Below are 14,068 nucleotides of genomic sequence, written 5' to 3'. Positions count from 1 at the left end.
AGCTGTCCTATAACTATCTATGAGTAGGGAGGTGTAAAAGTATATTATCTGTATGGGAACAAGTAATGCATAGGAAGTGCCCAGCAACCTGGGCCAATTTTGAGAGTGTGCCAGAGCACAAACTAGACTTCTGCTATAATAAGTTGGAGACTGTTGGCTGTGGTAATGGCACTTTGAACTATCAACGTGTATCTATCAGGTGTATCAGCATAGAGTGTGGGACAGTGGGTGTAAGCTGTTATCTAATGGTGTCCTCAGATTCAAATCCACTTGATTTAGTTGGTTAGTTAGTAATCGTTTGTTAATAGTTGGTTGGTCAGTAATTTACTCCAAAGAATCCTATGCATAAGCATTTCTTACTCCTACAGGAATTACAATAAACCAAAGCACTATTTGGAGAAAACATGCCATTAGGAGTTCGCAGCCCCTTAAGGTAGTGACCAGGTGCTTTTCTCATCCATCTCAAATACATCTGCAATTTAGTTGTTATTTCTTTATGATTGTTTGCAGTGGCTATAAAATTTGTGCTTTCTATTTGCTTTAGTGTATAACACCACAAAACAGTTTTGTTCAAGCCATTCTGTATTTACACACCTCATGTTTGCTCAGCACCGTAAAATCTCTACATGAAACAAGCAGCTAAAGCATTTATGACACTCTCCAGGTGATTAAAGTCAGTCAGCTTTTGGTCTTGTACCCTAACATAATTGATTGCATTCAGAAAGAGCCACCCCAAGTTTGCCTTCATATCACACTGGTTGATAATCAAGTTACATGATTCCAGTTTATTTTTATGTTTTAAGTAAGGCACTATTGTTTATTTTCAGGGTGGGAAGACTATCCCTTATTTTCTCCCTACTACAAGTAGATCTGTTTAGTTCCTAAACCATCTGCAAAAACTCGTTGCTGCATGGTCATTTCATACCAGGGAGAATGGTGCACTTGTAAGATCATAGGAGCTGTCAATGGAAAAAGAGTGCACAGAAATTTTAAATAAGCAGTGTTGAAAAGCATAACAAACTGAATGAATTTTTACAATTAGTCCAACTCACTCCTTTCTCTTTCATAACACATAACTTTCTTTCTCTTTCATCACCCACACAAATAAATAAGCTCAAAAATGCATATAATTAAGCATCACAGCTGAAAGAATGATGATGGGAAATCTCTCTCCTGCTCTATTAACTGACAATGCCAATATTTGACTAAAAATACGATCTGGTTTAATATCTTTTAAATGTAGAAGAAAATACGCTTAATGTTTTGCTGTCTTCTACAGAAGTTCACTCCTGCTATATGATGTAGAAAGAAGTTTAAAAAGTGTGTATATATAACCCTCCACCAAGAACCTTCCCATAAACAAAACAGTTTTCTAATAAAACAATTTTGCACTGAAATAGCCATTGATTGGAAAGTTAAAAAACAATCTAGGTAAAACATTTTTAAACTGGCATCCTCAAATTTGCCAATTCTAGTTAATAAGCTGTTGTTGCCCTCTGGTGTTCAAACACAGCTTGTAAAATCCCCAACAGAATGATCCAGGCAGATCACCTAGCAATTCCCTGTTTGATCTTAATCCAAGACAAATGGGTGGCAAATACAAAACAAAATAAAACAAGCAAAGTGTTTCAGTACACCTACCTAGAACATACTTTTCTCAAGCATAAACATTTGTTGTTGTGTTTTTTTTGTTTGTTTGCTTTTTTACTTTTTTTTTGTTTTTCTGTTTATGTTTTGTTTCTGTTTCTGTCTTGTTTTCTGTTTATTTTGCTCTGCTTTCTCACTGAATTAGTCACGCTACACATGCAGCTCACTGCTTTGCTTCTGCCATTCCCAGTGCTTGATATATGTTGGCTGTTTGGGTTAGAGGGTAATGTTTCTGATGATATTAGCCAAATTCAGGTCTAGTGCTCTGAATGACCCTGAGATATGTCCTCCTGCCTTCTCTTGAATCTCTCTCTGCTGTACTGTACTGCATCAATTACTGCCAAGCATCTCCCCCTCCAACAAATTAATTATTACAGCCAAAATACACAGTGAAGATTCAGGGGTTGTTCTCAATACCTCTCCTGTAATCAGTTGCTGTGATGTCATAGGCAATGTAGAAGGCTTCTCACCAAGTTGTAATTCATTTTAGAGAAAACCTCAGATCTGTGCCTGCATTTTTCAGCCCACAACTGAGCCCAGTACTTATCATTTTATTAACCTGTTTCCCAGAAATGTTTTTCTTCCTCATCATGTTCCTTGATCACAAACCTTTAAAAATACCTAATAAAAATAAATAAATAAATAAAAAAGCAAAGAAACTGAGGTTAAACAAAGCGTAGTCAACAGACAAGCCAATGAACTTGAGATACTTTTCTTTTGAAAATTTGTTCATTTTTAAGAGGTTATCCAGAATGTTTTTCATTTAGGTATTATCAAGCGTAAGCAATGCAGAAGACTGCTGTTTTTGTATATAGCAACTTGCAACTCCTGTATAGTAAGAATTCAATTTCTTGACATAAGGAGCACTGACTTTTCTTTGATCTTTGAATAATGGAAATTTCAGAGAATTTTCTGCATAAAGTTATTGTTAGAGCTCTCAGAAAACTTGCCTTAAGGGCATTTTTGGGTCTTGCCTGCTTCCCACTGCACTAAGCTTGACAGATCTAAGAACCTCTTGGACGTGAGTCACTTTTCATAAATTGTAGTAGATCTATTTCCTTGTATTCATGAGGCACCCTTCCTTCTCTATCTTGATACTTGTAGTTGATTATGCTGCCTGCCACACAGATAGTTTGATATCTAGTGTTTCATTCTAAAAACAGATTTAGATGGGGAGGTGGGGGTGAGTGTGGTGAATAATATGAACTGGAGGTTGTGTAGCAAGCAGCAGATGTGCACAGATACTCACTTGTCTCTTGTTCCAGAGGCAAGGAAATATAGATCAGCTGTGCTTATTACCAGTCATATGAATATGACCCCAGAAGTAAAAAAGGTGTACTTTGAGAGCAGGGAGAGTTCTACAAGTTCAAGAGGGACAGCAAGTCTGGCTGTGTTACAAACAGCTCTTTCGAGAGCCACTAGCCTGGTGAGGGAAGTAGGAGAATGCTAGAAGCAGAAAGATAATGCGAGCTTGTTCATCTGCTTCTGTGACTATAGGAAACGTCATTGAGGTTGGGACCCTTGTACAACATAATTTTCCTTTAAAACTTTCTTACTTACTTTCAATCTCTCTAGATGTTCAGAAACGGGAGACCCCACCTTTTCTGTATCTTCTACCAATAATACAGCTGTTATCTTCGCTCAGTTCCCCCACAAGTTTCCACCTGCTCTACAATCAGATGTTGAATCTCAACTGTTATGGGCTTAGGTATATCAGAACAGATTCTTTCTTGTGCATATGCTGAGCTTATCCCTTGCTTTTTTTCAATTTATTTTATATGATGAGATTTTTTGACACATCCTGCAAAAACTCAGTGTGCTGGAGGGCAGTGATCTCTTTGGAAAAGGCAAACTCAAATTTGCAGCATGTGGTTTTTGTGCAGATAAAAGCATTCAGGATACACATCAATAAACTAAATGTAGCTAAGGAAAGTTAAGTATACTACAATTTTTACTCTTTGTACTTAAAACCATTTGGATGCAAAACTCTGCTACCAAGCACTCCTTTAAGGCCCAGATACAATAAATAGGATGTCAGATACAGTTGCACAATGCCAGACAATTGTGTAACACTATGGCAAATAAAATAAATTGGGGGCAGATAGCTTTGAAAATGCTCATGCACTGCACAGCTACTAATTTTACTAGGTTTACTAGGTTTACTTATGTTACTCTAGTCACAGAGTATACTCATGAAATTCTTTTTCTCCTTAAACATAAGAACTTTTTTGCTTATCTTGGACTTGAGTGTTTATTTTTAGAATTTAGTAATAAATCATAGACATTATATTTCAGCATAGAAATAGCAGTTCTCTTCCCCACCAAACCCATCTGCTGCTTTCCCATTAGTGACCAAAAAAGAATACATCCTCTTCTAAGATTTCAATATTTCCTATTCAGTCTCAAAGTAATTCTCTCAAAGATAAGAAATGCTCCTAAAAATCTATTCCCCTTGCTCCATCATACATCAGCATACATTCCATTGATCAAGTAATCCAGCCTAGTATAATGTCTCTTCTGAAGAGATTCATGCATTTTCTTCCCCATGAATGCAACAACTAGTAGCAAGAATATCACCCCAAAAAGTAAAGCTGCTACAAGTTTGCTTTTGTCTTCCAGCTGAAGGACACCTTTCCTTCTCAGAGCGCTCTCTGACAGGTAGCTTTCTGAATCAGATGGGTCATAATCCTGATGGTTGTTTTGGGAAGCTAGGGGAGAACCACTAGTAGACGGGGCAAAATCTGAAAAAGAGAGGAGGGTAACATGGCTGGTATCATTGGAAGAGGCAAGTGTTGGCTCAGGAGGGATGGCTGAAGTTCTGAGCTCTGATGTGGCAGTAGCTATTCTGGAATTTGAGGTCACCCGCTTGGTTGTGGAAGTAGAAGCAGAAATTGTGGGACTGGAAAGAGGAACACGAGTAACAGCAGTGCTGGCAGCAGTGATACCATGTTCAGTTGTAGCAGTTGCAGTGTGCATAAAGGTAGCCCTTGTGGTGACAGCACTAGGTTTAGCACCGCCAGTAGGTGGAGAAGTTGTATGAGATTCCAGCCTGGTGATACTTGTAGGCAGAGGAGAAATGGTAGTACTGCTGGGTCCAGGAACACCAGGCTGAGTGCTGGGGAACAAAGCAGAGGGGTTTCCACTTTGAACATTAGAAGACGTATTTGGCGGCAGATTAATTTCTTTCTGCCTTGGGATGGGTTCTAAGCTCTCAAGATTGTTGGCCATTTGTGATTCAGGAAAAACTGTATGAAATTCAATATTGTCTAAATGTTTGTCCACGTGGTCTGGGAGTTCAGATGCTTGATGGAAGACAGATTGCTGCAAAGCAGTGGTGTGATTCTGATGGCTAGTCAGACTGTGAGAAATATAGGATCCAGCATCCAAAGGCAAAGAGTATTCATTCAAATGAAAGTCCTCATTTTTTAGGGAAGTGTCCTCCAGAGCTTGGGTGTCTGGAAACAGAAAGGAATTATCAGTATTTAATGACAGAATCTATTTGTGACTACCACAGGCTTATTCTAGTTACTTATATTTCATAGTAAGAGACATATCAGGGAGCTCCAGAAAGTAATGACTAATCAAACTGAAGCATCAAGATCTTTTCTTTAAAATATGCAGTGACTTTTAAATTCTGTCTGTCATAAGACCTGTCAGCCCCAAGCATGGACACATCAGACTGTGACTTCCGCTTCTTACAAAATTTACATGTGAAGAGCAATCATCCCAATGTGATTTTTATACTCATACATCATGGATGTATTTATTTAGAGGTGAAAAGTAGATTAAGCCCATTGCCTTTAAACCATTCTACAGTCTGTCAATTAAGTAGATATTACCAACCTCACTTTTGTCAGATGTAAGCATTTCCACCTACCCAAGATAGTTATATACCCCGCTTTCTTGTTATATCCAAACATCCCATGATTGTTTGATAGAATTCACTTCACATACCATAATTGTCTGATGATACAAGGTGACAATAATATCCCTGTTTTATAGACTGGGACCAGAGCAGAGAGTCTGAGTGACTTTCCCAAAATCATTTAAGAAAACAGTGGCAACCTAGATGTCATGATGACAAGTCTGTTAAGGTCCAGGGTCTCCTGGAATTAGCATCTGTGAGTGCTTTGTTGCACTTAGCTGCACTTTGCTGTGATTTCATTCACATGACTATGTGTTGTTATGATATTTTACTACACAGATGAAGTGTCCTTGGGGCTTCTATTTACAGACAAGGTAGGAGCAGTTCATAATTTCTCTGAGATTTTTCATCCTCAACTGTAATAAAATGGTTTGTATTCCTGCAACTGTATGGTGCAGAGCAGTGATCCAGGCTTGTTCACTTTGCAAAATACATTTCTGATCAAAGTACATGGCCAACAAGGGACATAAGATTGAATGTTTCTCACATAGCAAACTTGTTAAATGAATACTGCCATAGAAAAAAATTAAAGATTCTAATATCTTGCTGAGAGAATGCAAACAAATTAATGGTTGGACTTGACGATCTTAGAGGTCTTTTCCAACCTAAATGATTCTATGGAATGTTGCACAAGTTCTCTAAATGTATGGTAATGACAGTGAATTCTGTTTTTCCAGAATCAAGGTAAAATACACTTTTCTGTACAAATCCAGCTATATTTCAAGAGTTTACTAGTCCAATTTGCCCTGTTAGATAGAGAGTTTTAGGAGTCCCAACCATACTACTCAGTGCTAAGGAACAAATAGTCAAAGAAACTTGTTGCTACCAGATCTCCAAATGTCCATTCTTCCACTTCCCCGCCCCCCCCTCCCGCCCCAAACTGTACACATACTGGTCTGTAGGAAAGACTTGGGCTTCTGTTGCCACGCTAGAAGAAAGACACTGCTCCAAGAGTCTCTGAGGTATCTGAAGTAGACTGCATGTTACCATTTCTCCAGCAGTCAATGTATATTGCTTCCAAACCAGGTGGGGGAATGTCAGTTAATGGAATTTGGAAGCAGAACAACAGCTTTCTGTAACAGAAATTCAATACAATTGATAATCTTAGCTGTTATCTGGTTCTACACAGATACAAGAGAGAGACTTTGGGTGAACATGAATTCTTAGAAGGACTGACTAACTGGCACAGGTCGTGTCCTCTTTGTCATCATTCAGCAGCCTCCCAGAACATTTAAGAGGGAATGTGCTTTCACTGTAGTTCAGACTCCCACTCTTCTCTTTTACAGAAACAAAGAGATTTATTAACTGCACTGGAAATGAAATAAATAATAACAATAATAAAAAAAGTCCATGATATTCTCATTGTCACTTGCTTCTCAACTAGGAACTCTTATCTAGATGGACGGATTTATTTCAGTTTTATTATACATACACAGAAGCCTAATTGGCTGCTGTTTTAAGATTCCTCCAAAAAACAAAGTGAAAAACAAAATGAAACATCCCCTCCACAAATGGCAGTGCTTTAAATAAGAGCACAGCATTTTGAACCATAGATATCCATTTTTATCCTAACCTTCTAGTCAGGCACCGGTCTGTTAGCAAAGTAAAATTCTAAACAGAGATAATAGACTCCAACCACAAGGTCTGACTTACAGGAAAAAACAAACAACAACAAAAACATTTTTTCTTAGAAAGTGGCTTTAAATAACAAAACGTTCAGGCATTACAAAATAAGAAACTGAAAAGACAGCCAAACTCTCAGCCGTGTCTGCAGTTCTGAACACATCTCCCCACCAGCAAGGAAATGGCCTGTCACAACCACTGAGCCAGTCAACAACTCCTTTTTCCCCATTCCTGATGCACTCCCATGGCTTCATCCATGAGTTTAAATAAACTGATGTAGTGTGACAACTACAAAGCACTTGCAGCATGCTGCGTGATCTTCAGTTCACTCACCTGGGCAACAGCTAAGAAAGCATGGAGCATTCACGCAGCATTCAAAGGACAAAGTGTGAGGGCAGCATGGGGAAGCTAAGCTGAGAGTCCTGTACAGGAGTTAAGTATCATTGCTGTTCTACAGCACTCAGATTAATTAATATAACTGCTTGTGTTAACTAATTCTACTCCACAGATTCAGAATCAAACACTGACTGTGTAGTATTCTCTGTCTCCACTTTAGATTACAAGCTCCCAAATGCAATTGCCAACAAATGTTGTGCTAGGTACAGCTGTGGTGCTAGCACAGATACACGTGTTGATAAGAAAGAACAAAGGCACTAGACAAGTCAACCTTTAAAAAGAGATTGAAAAAAATAAAGTGGTCCTGATGGCATCTCAAAACCAGTGAACCGCATTAGAAAACAAACCTTAGGTGTCAATATTAAAAACAAAATAAACACCTCCTGAGCAGACTTTTGATAGAATCTACGGGTCTTGCTTGGCTATCTCAGCAGAGTGGAAAAAGACAGCTCCACAAAAGTACATGAATAGCAGAAACCAGATTTTTTCCCCCACCTCCAGCACTAGCTCTTTGCCACTGGAATCAGGAAATGTTTTACTTCCCAAGTTACAGGCTGTTTCCATGAGTTAACAAGTTGCAGGAATAGTTTAAAAGAAGAAAAAGGAAAACTTTATTATTAACATTACTTCAGTATTTGAAGTTACTTTATTAGCAACAGAGTATTTCACCCCTTTTAGTTCCTGTTTCAGTGTAACCACCTGGAGATTCTCATTTTAAAAACCAAAGCTTTAAATGTTTGTCATTAAGAACACCACTCAGATGCTACCTTTGAAAGCTTACTACGAACCTGAGGTAAATAAGCTAACAGCAACTTTTTGGTTAACATTAAATGAGTATTAAACCTATATGCAGGACAAAAGCACAAGCACAATTACATGCCTTGTTTCTTTGCATTCCGTGTGTTCCTCTAGGGTAGAAAGAGCTAGAGTAATAAATGTGGTTGTAATGATAATTTTACATGCAATCCATCTGTTGCACACCACTTTTGCCCAGTTCCTGTGTGACTGTGCCCACACAAAAGTATTTGGTAATATTATGTGAATAATCTTTTTACATATCCTGCTGTTGCTCCCTTTATAGTTTCTTGTGGAAAAGTTCTCTTTTTCAGTAAAAGTTCAGACTCTTGCAATACAAAATTTCTGCTCTCTCAAGAAGCCACACTGAAACCACCTTGTGAACTCTTGGCAGGAGGACCATCTAATTATCAGCTTCTTATCTGAGCTGCTTCTTATCTGAGCTGTTCAGACTGGTCTGGTGCAAGTCAATGCCAGTCAACAAGTAAGACTTGCTATTAAAAATCCCACGGCACATGACAGATAATGAGAAATTTGTGAGTGTGCAGCCCACATGCCATGAAGCTTTGAGTTTAGTCAGTTTGCATCTGTGCTTCAGGTTCCCTAACTGAAAAGAGAAAATAATGATTACTACCCCCAATTACTCGCTAACATCACAGTGGTGCTCTGAGGCTTGCCTAATATTTGCTTGCTGTTTCTGCTTGTATCTATATGGTACTCATCAGCGTTGCCTGAATCCTTTGAATACACAGACGGTTACAAGGGCATCATATTTCTATTGCTTTCAGCAATACTCTTCAGTATTATGTACAGGAAATTGTCCTTGACTAGAATACATCAAGATGGAAGAAGCATTTTTGTTTTAAGCAAAGGAGAACTATGAAGAATTCTGAACCTAATGTGAAGGAATTTCATAATGGTTGGGTTGTTATTCCAGCCAGGAAGCTGAGCTCACGCAGGTGCTCACCAAACACTTGCCTATCCATCTCCCACAGAGCAAAGAATGACGTTGTAAAATTAGAATGCTTCGTTTAAAAAATTTTACTAAAAACGCAACCCCCAAACATTACCCAGTCACTACTGAAAAGACAGAGGCAAAGGTGATCTAGTGTGGGGAGCAGTGTCTTTTCCTATTATTTACCTCGAGCTATCTTGTAGCTAACAAATCCTGCTGCAGGTTTCATTGGACAGGCCTCTGTGCTTGGGCAGTAAAACAGGTAGCAGTTTGGATGTGTCCTTGTCCCTCGAGCATCAAAAATCATGAAGTTACACTTCTTGTCTCCTGCAAAACAATATATACATATTTCAGCAGCAAGAAATCTTTATAGCATTTAATAATAAGTTCAGTTAGTTAAATTATGTTTTCCTCATGTGTTGAAGAGGAAAACCACTAACATGTAACATTCCTAAAGGAAAACTACAACATATAACATTCCTACAAGAAAAACAACTCAAGACTGCAAAAGAATGGCCAAAGGCCAACATGTGAAACGTCACACCTTCCTCTTCCTGTACAGATGAACATGAGGAAATAATTAGTCTAATCTCTCATTCTCCCTTCACACATACCACGTTGGCACCACTTTACGTAACAAGATTTTGCTTACAAATCATGATAAATCTGAAAACCTCCTCAGTATACCTGTGGATATACACCGTTCCCATCCTATTAGGGGGCACTTTTAACTGGCTTCTTTTCTACTTGCTGCTGTGCCTCATACCACTCTAAAAGCCTGATGAAAAAAAAAAAAAAGTTTCAGAGGAGCATAAGCACTCTCATTTTTGGCTATAATGAACGTAGCACAAACTGATGGTTACTTCGCAGAGTGTCTGCTGAATTGAGATGATGCCTCTTGGCTTTTGGGAGCCTGTGTGGTTGCAGCATGTAAAACGACCTCCATTTCTGTACCGCAGTTATTTTCCTGAACACTCTGGTATCAACAATCTGGTATCACATGAAGCCAGGCAGGACAGCAAAGTAATTCCCTAGGTGCTCACAAGCAGTAACAGAGAAAGGCAGAGGGGGTCCCTTACCTGACAGCCCTTTTCCCAGGCAGCAAGCCCTCATACACGCCTCCGGAGCCGAAGCATATACCGGCTCCGCTCCCCTGATGCCTGCGGGGAGGGCGAAGCTGATGTCGACGATGGCGTTCTCCTCTTTTTCCGCCGAGCAGCCCTGGCCGAGGGCCGGCCGGGGCGCCAGGCAGGCGAGAAGCAGGATCCGGAGCCGGAGGCCGATGCCCGCCGACATGGCCGCCCCACAGGGTCCCACGGCCGGGAGGAGGGACGAGGGCCGGCCCGGGGCCGCCGCCTTTCCCCCCGCCCCATCTTGCCTAGCTAATGCTTTTCCTTTGGATATTTTCAGCTCCTCCTTTTATTTTTAGGTAGCTAGGTAGTTAGTTTAGGGCAGTGTTAGTTAAGTAGCCCGGAGGGTAAGGAACGCGGCAAAGGAGCAGTACGATATAGTCCTTCTTTTTCAGCTATCTCGTCCTGCATCATACTTAGAATAACATAGTTATTTCTGCAACTAAAGTAAATGTCCTTCTTAGGGGTGGTCCATTACATGAAGAGATACCGAAGGACAGATTACTTTACACTGCAATGGTTAGAGTAAAATAATGAAAACAACTAGTCCTATAGGACTAAACACCTGGATGCAGATAGGAACAACTGCAGGTATATGTATACATATGTTTGTGGGTATTCACACTCACATTCACTAAATATATACTTAGTTCCCAAATTAGTCATTGTAAGCCACTCTCGGATAGTGTAAGAGTGTGACTCTGGACCCAGTCATATTTCCCAATGGCAGCAGCAAGGCACAGGGGACTGTGCCTTTCCTATGGGTACTGCATGCTGAAGCGGCACGCTGCAGGTGTCATCATCACACAACCATCATATATATATATATATATATATATACTAACATAGATATATACAGCTGTACACTCTGAGTAGTTTCAGATACATTAACTTTGCTACTACTACAGAGGGTTTGTGTTATGTCCACATTAGAGGCAAAATAAAGAATTCACTACCACAACAGCCACATTAAAAATACACTTTTATTGTCATAGTGTTTCCAATTATAAGACTTCATGTGGCAGACATGTACAATTGTTGATAGGTAAATTAAACTTTTCCAGGGGTGTCAGTATGCTGCACATTCACACTTTTACAGTAATAAATGAAAACACTTTCACACAGCGGCTGGAAAGTATACTTCACAAACTATTTTGAACTCTGTTAAGTAGAAGTGGTAAATGAAGCTAACTAAAGTTAAATGTGCTGATCCAATGGAGCTAATTTTAAAATTTGTCTGAGACTGATGGTTAACATCAGATGTCTTTATGGCAAGCACTGGTTAGGTTGCAGCCTTACAGACATCACACAATTTATGTCTGAACACTCCAAGTTCTTCTTTAAGTGCCACTGAGGCCACTCATCGTGTGAATACTGCAGATTCAGAGCTCAACTTTCTCTACTTAATTGTGCCAACAATTAAGTGTTGTTCTTCCTCCTGGAATAATTACATTTCTTTGAACCTATTTGTTATTTTGGCAGGAATTAAGCAGTTGTTGAGGTAGTCAAAAGGTCGGCCTATTGTTAGGTTACAAACCCATGTGGCACAGCCTGCAGCTGCAAGAACTGGTGCTGGATTGAGGTTTTCTCCTATAGCCCCCATCTCAGTAACAGTTGTGAGGTGCAGTTCCCGCAAGATAGGAGGATTGTTTTTGTGTTAAATTAAATCCTGGTGGGAATAAGTAAAAGCAACCAGAAGAGAGAATGCTGAACTGAGTTCAGGGCAGAGTTTTCACAGATGCTGGCCATCATAAATGAGTGGAGAATGGACTCGTTCAGGAGTTAGCACATTCCAGCATTTTTTATGTTTATTGGAAAATCTTCTGTCAGAGACAATCATGTGGCCGGTTTGATTGTCAGATACGAACGCAATGAGTCTGAAGTACATTTCCTTCTCCTTTCTACTTTTCTGCTTAACCTGAATCACCCGTGACCTTTCAGTCTGGGCTGTTTTTATCTCATTCCAGAGATAAATCGCCCCCCCCGGGCGCTGCCGTGTCCCCGGGGCAGTCGGGCAGCCCTTCTCCCGGCCCTGCCGGTGCCTTTAAGCGGAGCTCCGCCTGGCCGTGGCGCCGGGCGGGGCCTGCCCTGACCCAGGCGCAGGCGGCAGGAAGCCTGAGCGGTAGTGGCGGCCGCGGTGCGGCTCCCGCGCTGCAGGGCGGAGGGGCGGAGGAGGCCGAGCTCGGCACGGCACGGCTCGGCACGGCACGGCACGGCACGGCTTGTCGCAGCGCGGTTGTGCGCCATGGGAGCGGAGCAGAGCGCGGAGGCCGAGAGCCGCCTGGGCGAGCCCGGCGCCTCAGGTCGGTGGCGAAGGGGAGCTGGTAGCGGTGGAGCCGGGGGCGCTGCCACCACGACCCCGAGGACGGGAGGCGAAGCGGGTGCTGAGGACGGCAGCCCCAGGTTCCCTCCTTTCTTGCTGTGGTGCCCGCTGGCCCTGTCAGGAAGGGCGGTGCGGGGATGCTAGCCTCCGGGAGAAGGAATGAGGGGTGTCGGCAGTGTGGAGAGGTGTCCCAGGGGGTGAAAGCAGGACGTGTGTGACGTGGAAACGGGGGTCCCAAATGTCTCCGAGATTAAGCTGTTGAACTGAATCGTTCCCTAAAATATAAGGATATGAAAGAGCCTTACTATGGTGGAGTGCTGACAGATAAAAAGTTTCTGGTAGCTTTTGCCTTCAACCTTCATCGTTGAAATGAAATCACCTTGGGTTATCACTAGAGCAAGAAGTCAACACGTCCTTAATCAGTTACCTTGTTCTGAAAAATTTTGTTGAACATGACATGTTACCAGAGAGAGGGGGAGAAGGGAGGGTCGTCAGTGATCTCAGGGATGTGTTTATACTGTATAAAGCGTACTTGCTCTCTGTTAAACACGTTAATGTTCTTTTTAGGGTTAAGTTCTGATGAAATCTGCATATTAATTTGGTTATGCATTCCTTCCCCCGCCCTCCAATTTTTCTAGCATCTCCATCTCCAGCCAAGCAACGAGCAAAAATGGATGACATTGTGGTGGTAGCCCCAGGAACACAATCCTCCCGGAACGTGAGCAATGATCCAGATGTCATAAAACTGCAGGAAATTCCAACTTTCCAGCCCCTTTTAAAAGGTAAGTGATTTTCCTCTGTTTTTGAAGGCTCTTTTTTTGTGCCAAATAGAGTATGTGCTCTGTGGCATACTGAGGTTCCTACTGAAATTCACATTTCTGTCTATGATTTTCAAACAGCTACCCTTTTTTTAAACCTTGCCTTCTTTTGGTGTTTCATAATCTTCTATATGGTGTGTGAATTGGTTTAGAAGTGTGCTAATAATGTTCTCTGATGTAGAGCCATCTACTGTGGAAGCAAAACAGCTCTAAGCTTCCCAGTTTGCCCAGTGCTACTGGTTTGCAAGGCTGTTGATGAGAGATGCTATGTTACATTCTAATATATTGTGGACTACAGTCTCCAGTTTTGCTCTCGCTCTGAAAAACATCTCCATGTTACTATCTTGGAGTAAAGCTACGTGTGTACAAATTTAGTTGCTTGAAGTCAAGATTTATTCTTGGGGTTTCCAATCTAGATCGGATTTCGTTCTTGCTTTGGAAGAGGGGAATAAAAAA

General features: G+C 41.0%; 2 protein-coding genes across 5 annotated transcripts in view; one reads left to right on the top strand and one right to left on the bottom strand.

Moving 5' to 3' along the window:
* Positions 1–14,068, top strand: part of BORCS5 (BLOC-1 related complex subunit 5) — a 104,909-nt gene that overhangs the window by 12,383 nt on the left and 78,458 nt on the right. For 2 of the 3 annotated variants that reach the window (XM_080573028.1, XM_080573027.1), the window contains exon 3: positions 13,433–13,576. In XM_080573028.1, coding sequence (XP_080429154.1) covers positions 13,433–13,576 — 144 coding nt within the window. Of the gene's footprint in view, positions 1–12,474; positions 12,775–13,432; positions 13,577–14,068 lie in introns of those variants that run through there. The other variant, XM_080573026.1, reaches the window with a different exon arrangement.
* MANSC1 (MANSC domain containing 1) lies at positions 3,581–10,754 on the bottom strand. 2 transcript variants are annotated; one of them, XM_080572962.1, is made up of 4 exons: positions 10,421–10,437; positions 10,029–10,119; positions 9,528–9,668; positions 3,581–5,102 (listed from the first exon to the last, which is right to left on the bottom strand). In XM_080572962.1, the coding sequence occupies exons 3-4, from the start codon at positions 9,646–9,648 to the stop codon at positions 4,108–4,110; spliced, it is 1,116 nt and encodes a 371-aa protein (XP_080429088.1). In that variant the 5' UTR covers positions 9,649–9,668; positions 10,029–10,119; positions 10,421–10,437; the 3' UTR covers positions 3,581–4,107. The 2 variants fall into 2 exon arrangements, with proteins under 2 accessions (XP_080429088.1, XP_080429087.1); XM_080572961.1 differs by lacking the exon at positions 10,029–10,119 and having other exon boundaries at positions 10,421–10,754.

Source organism: Anser brachyrhynchus, assembly GCF_964034855.1.
Source record: "Anser brachyrhynchus genome assembly, chromosome: 1".
In the NCBI taxonomy this organism is placed as follows: domain Eukaryota; kingdom Metazoa; phylum Chordata; class Aves; order Anseriformes; family Anatidae; genus Anser; species Anser brachyrhynchus.
Note: the sequence above shows the minus strand (reverse complement) of the source record. Positions and strands in the feature narration are given on the sequence as shown.

Coding starts and splice junctions, on each gene's coding strand:
- MANSC1 (XM_080572961.1), bottom strand. CDS start 10,637: ATGTCGGCGGGCATCGGCCTCCGGCTCCGGATCCTGCTTCTCGCCTGC. Junction 9,669..10,420: donor CCTGGGAAAAGGGCTGTCAG/GTAAGGGACCCC, acceptor ATTGTTTTGCAG/GAGACAAGAAGTGTAACTTC. Junction 5,103..9,527: donor TAGCTACAAGATAGCTCGAG/GTAAATAATAGG, acceptor TTCTGTTTCCAG/ACACCCAAGCTCTGGAGGAC.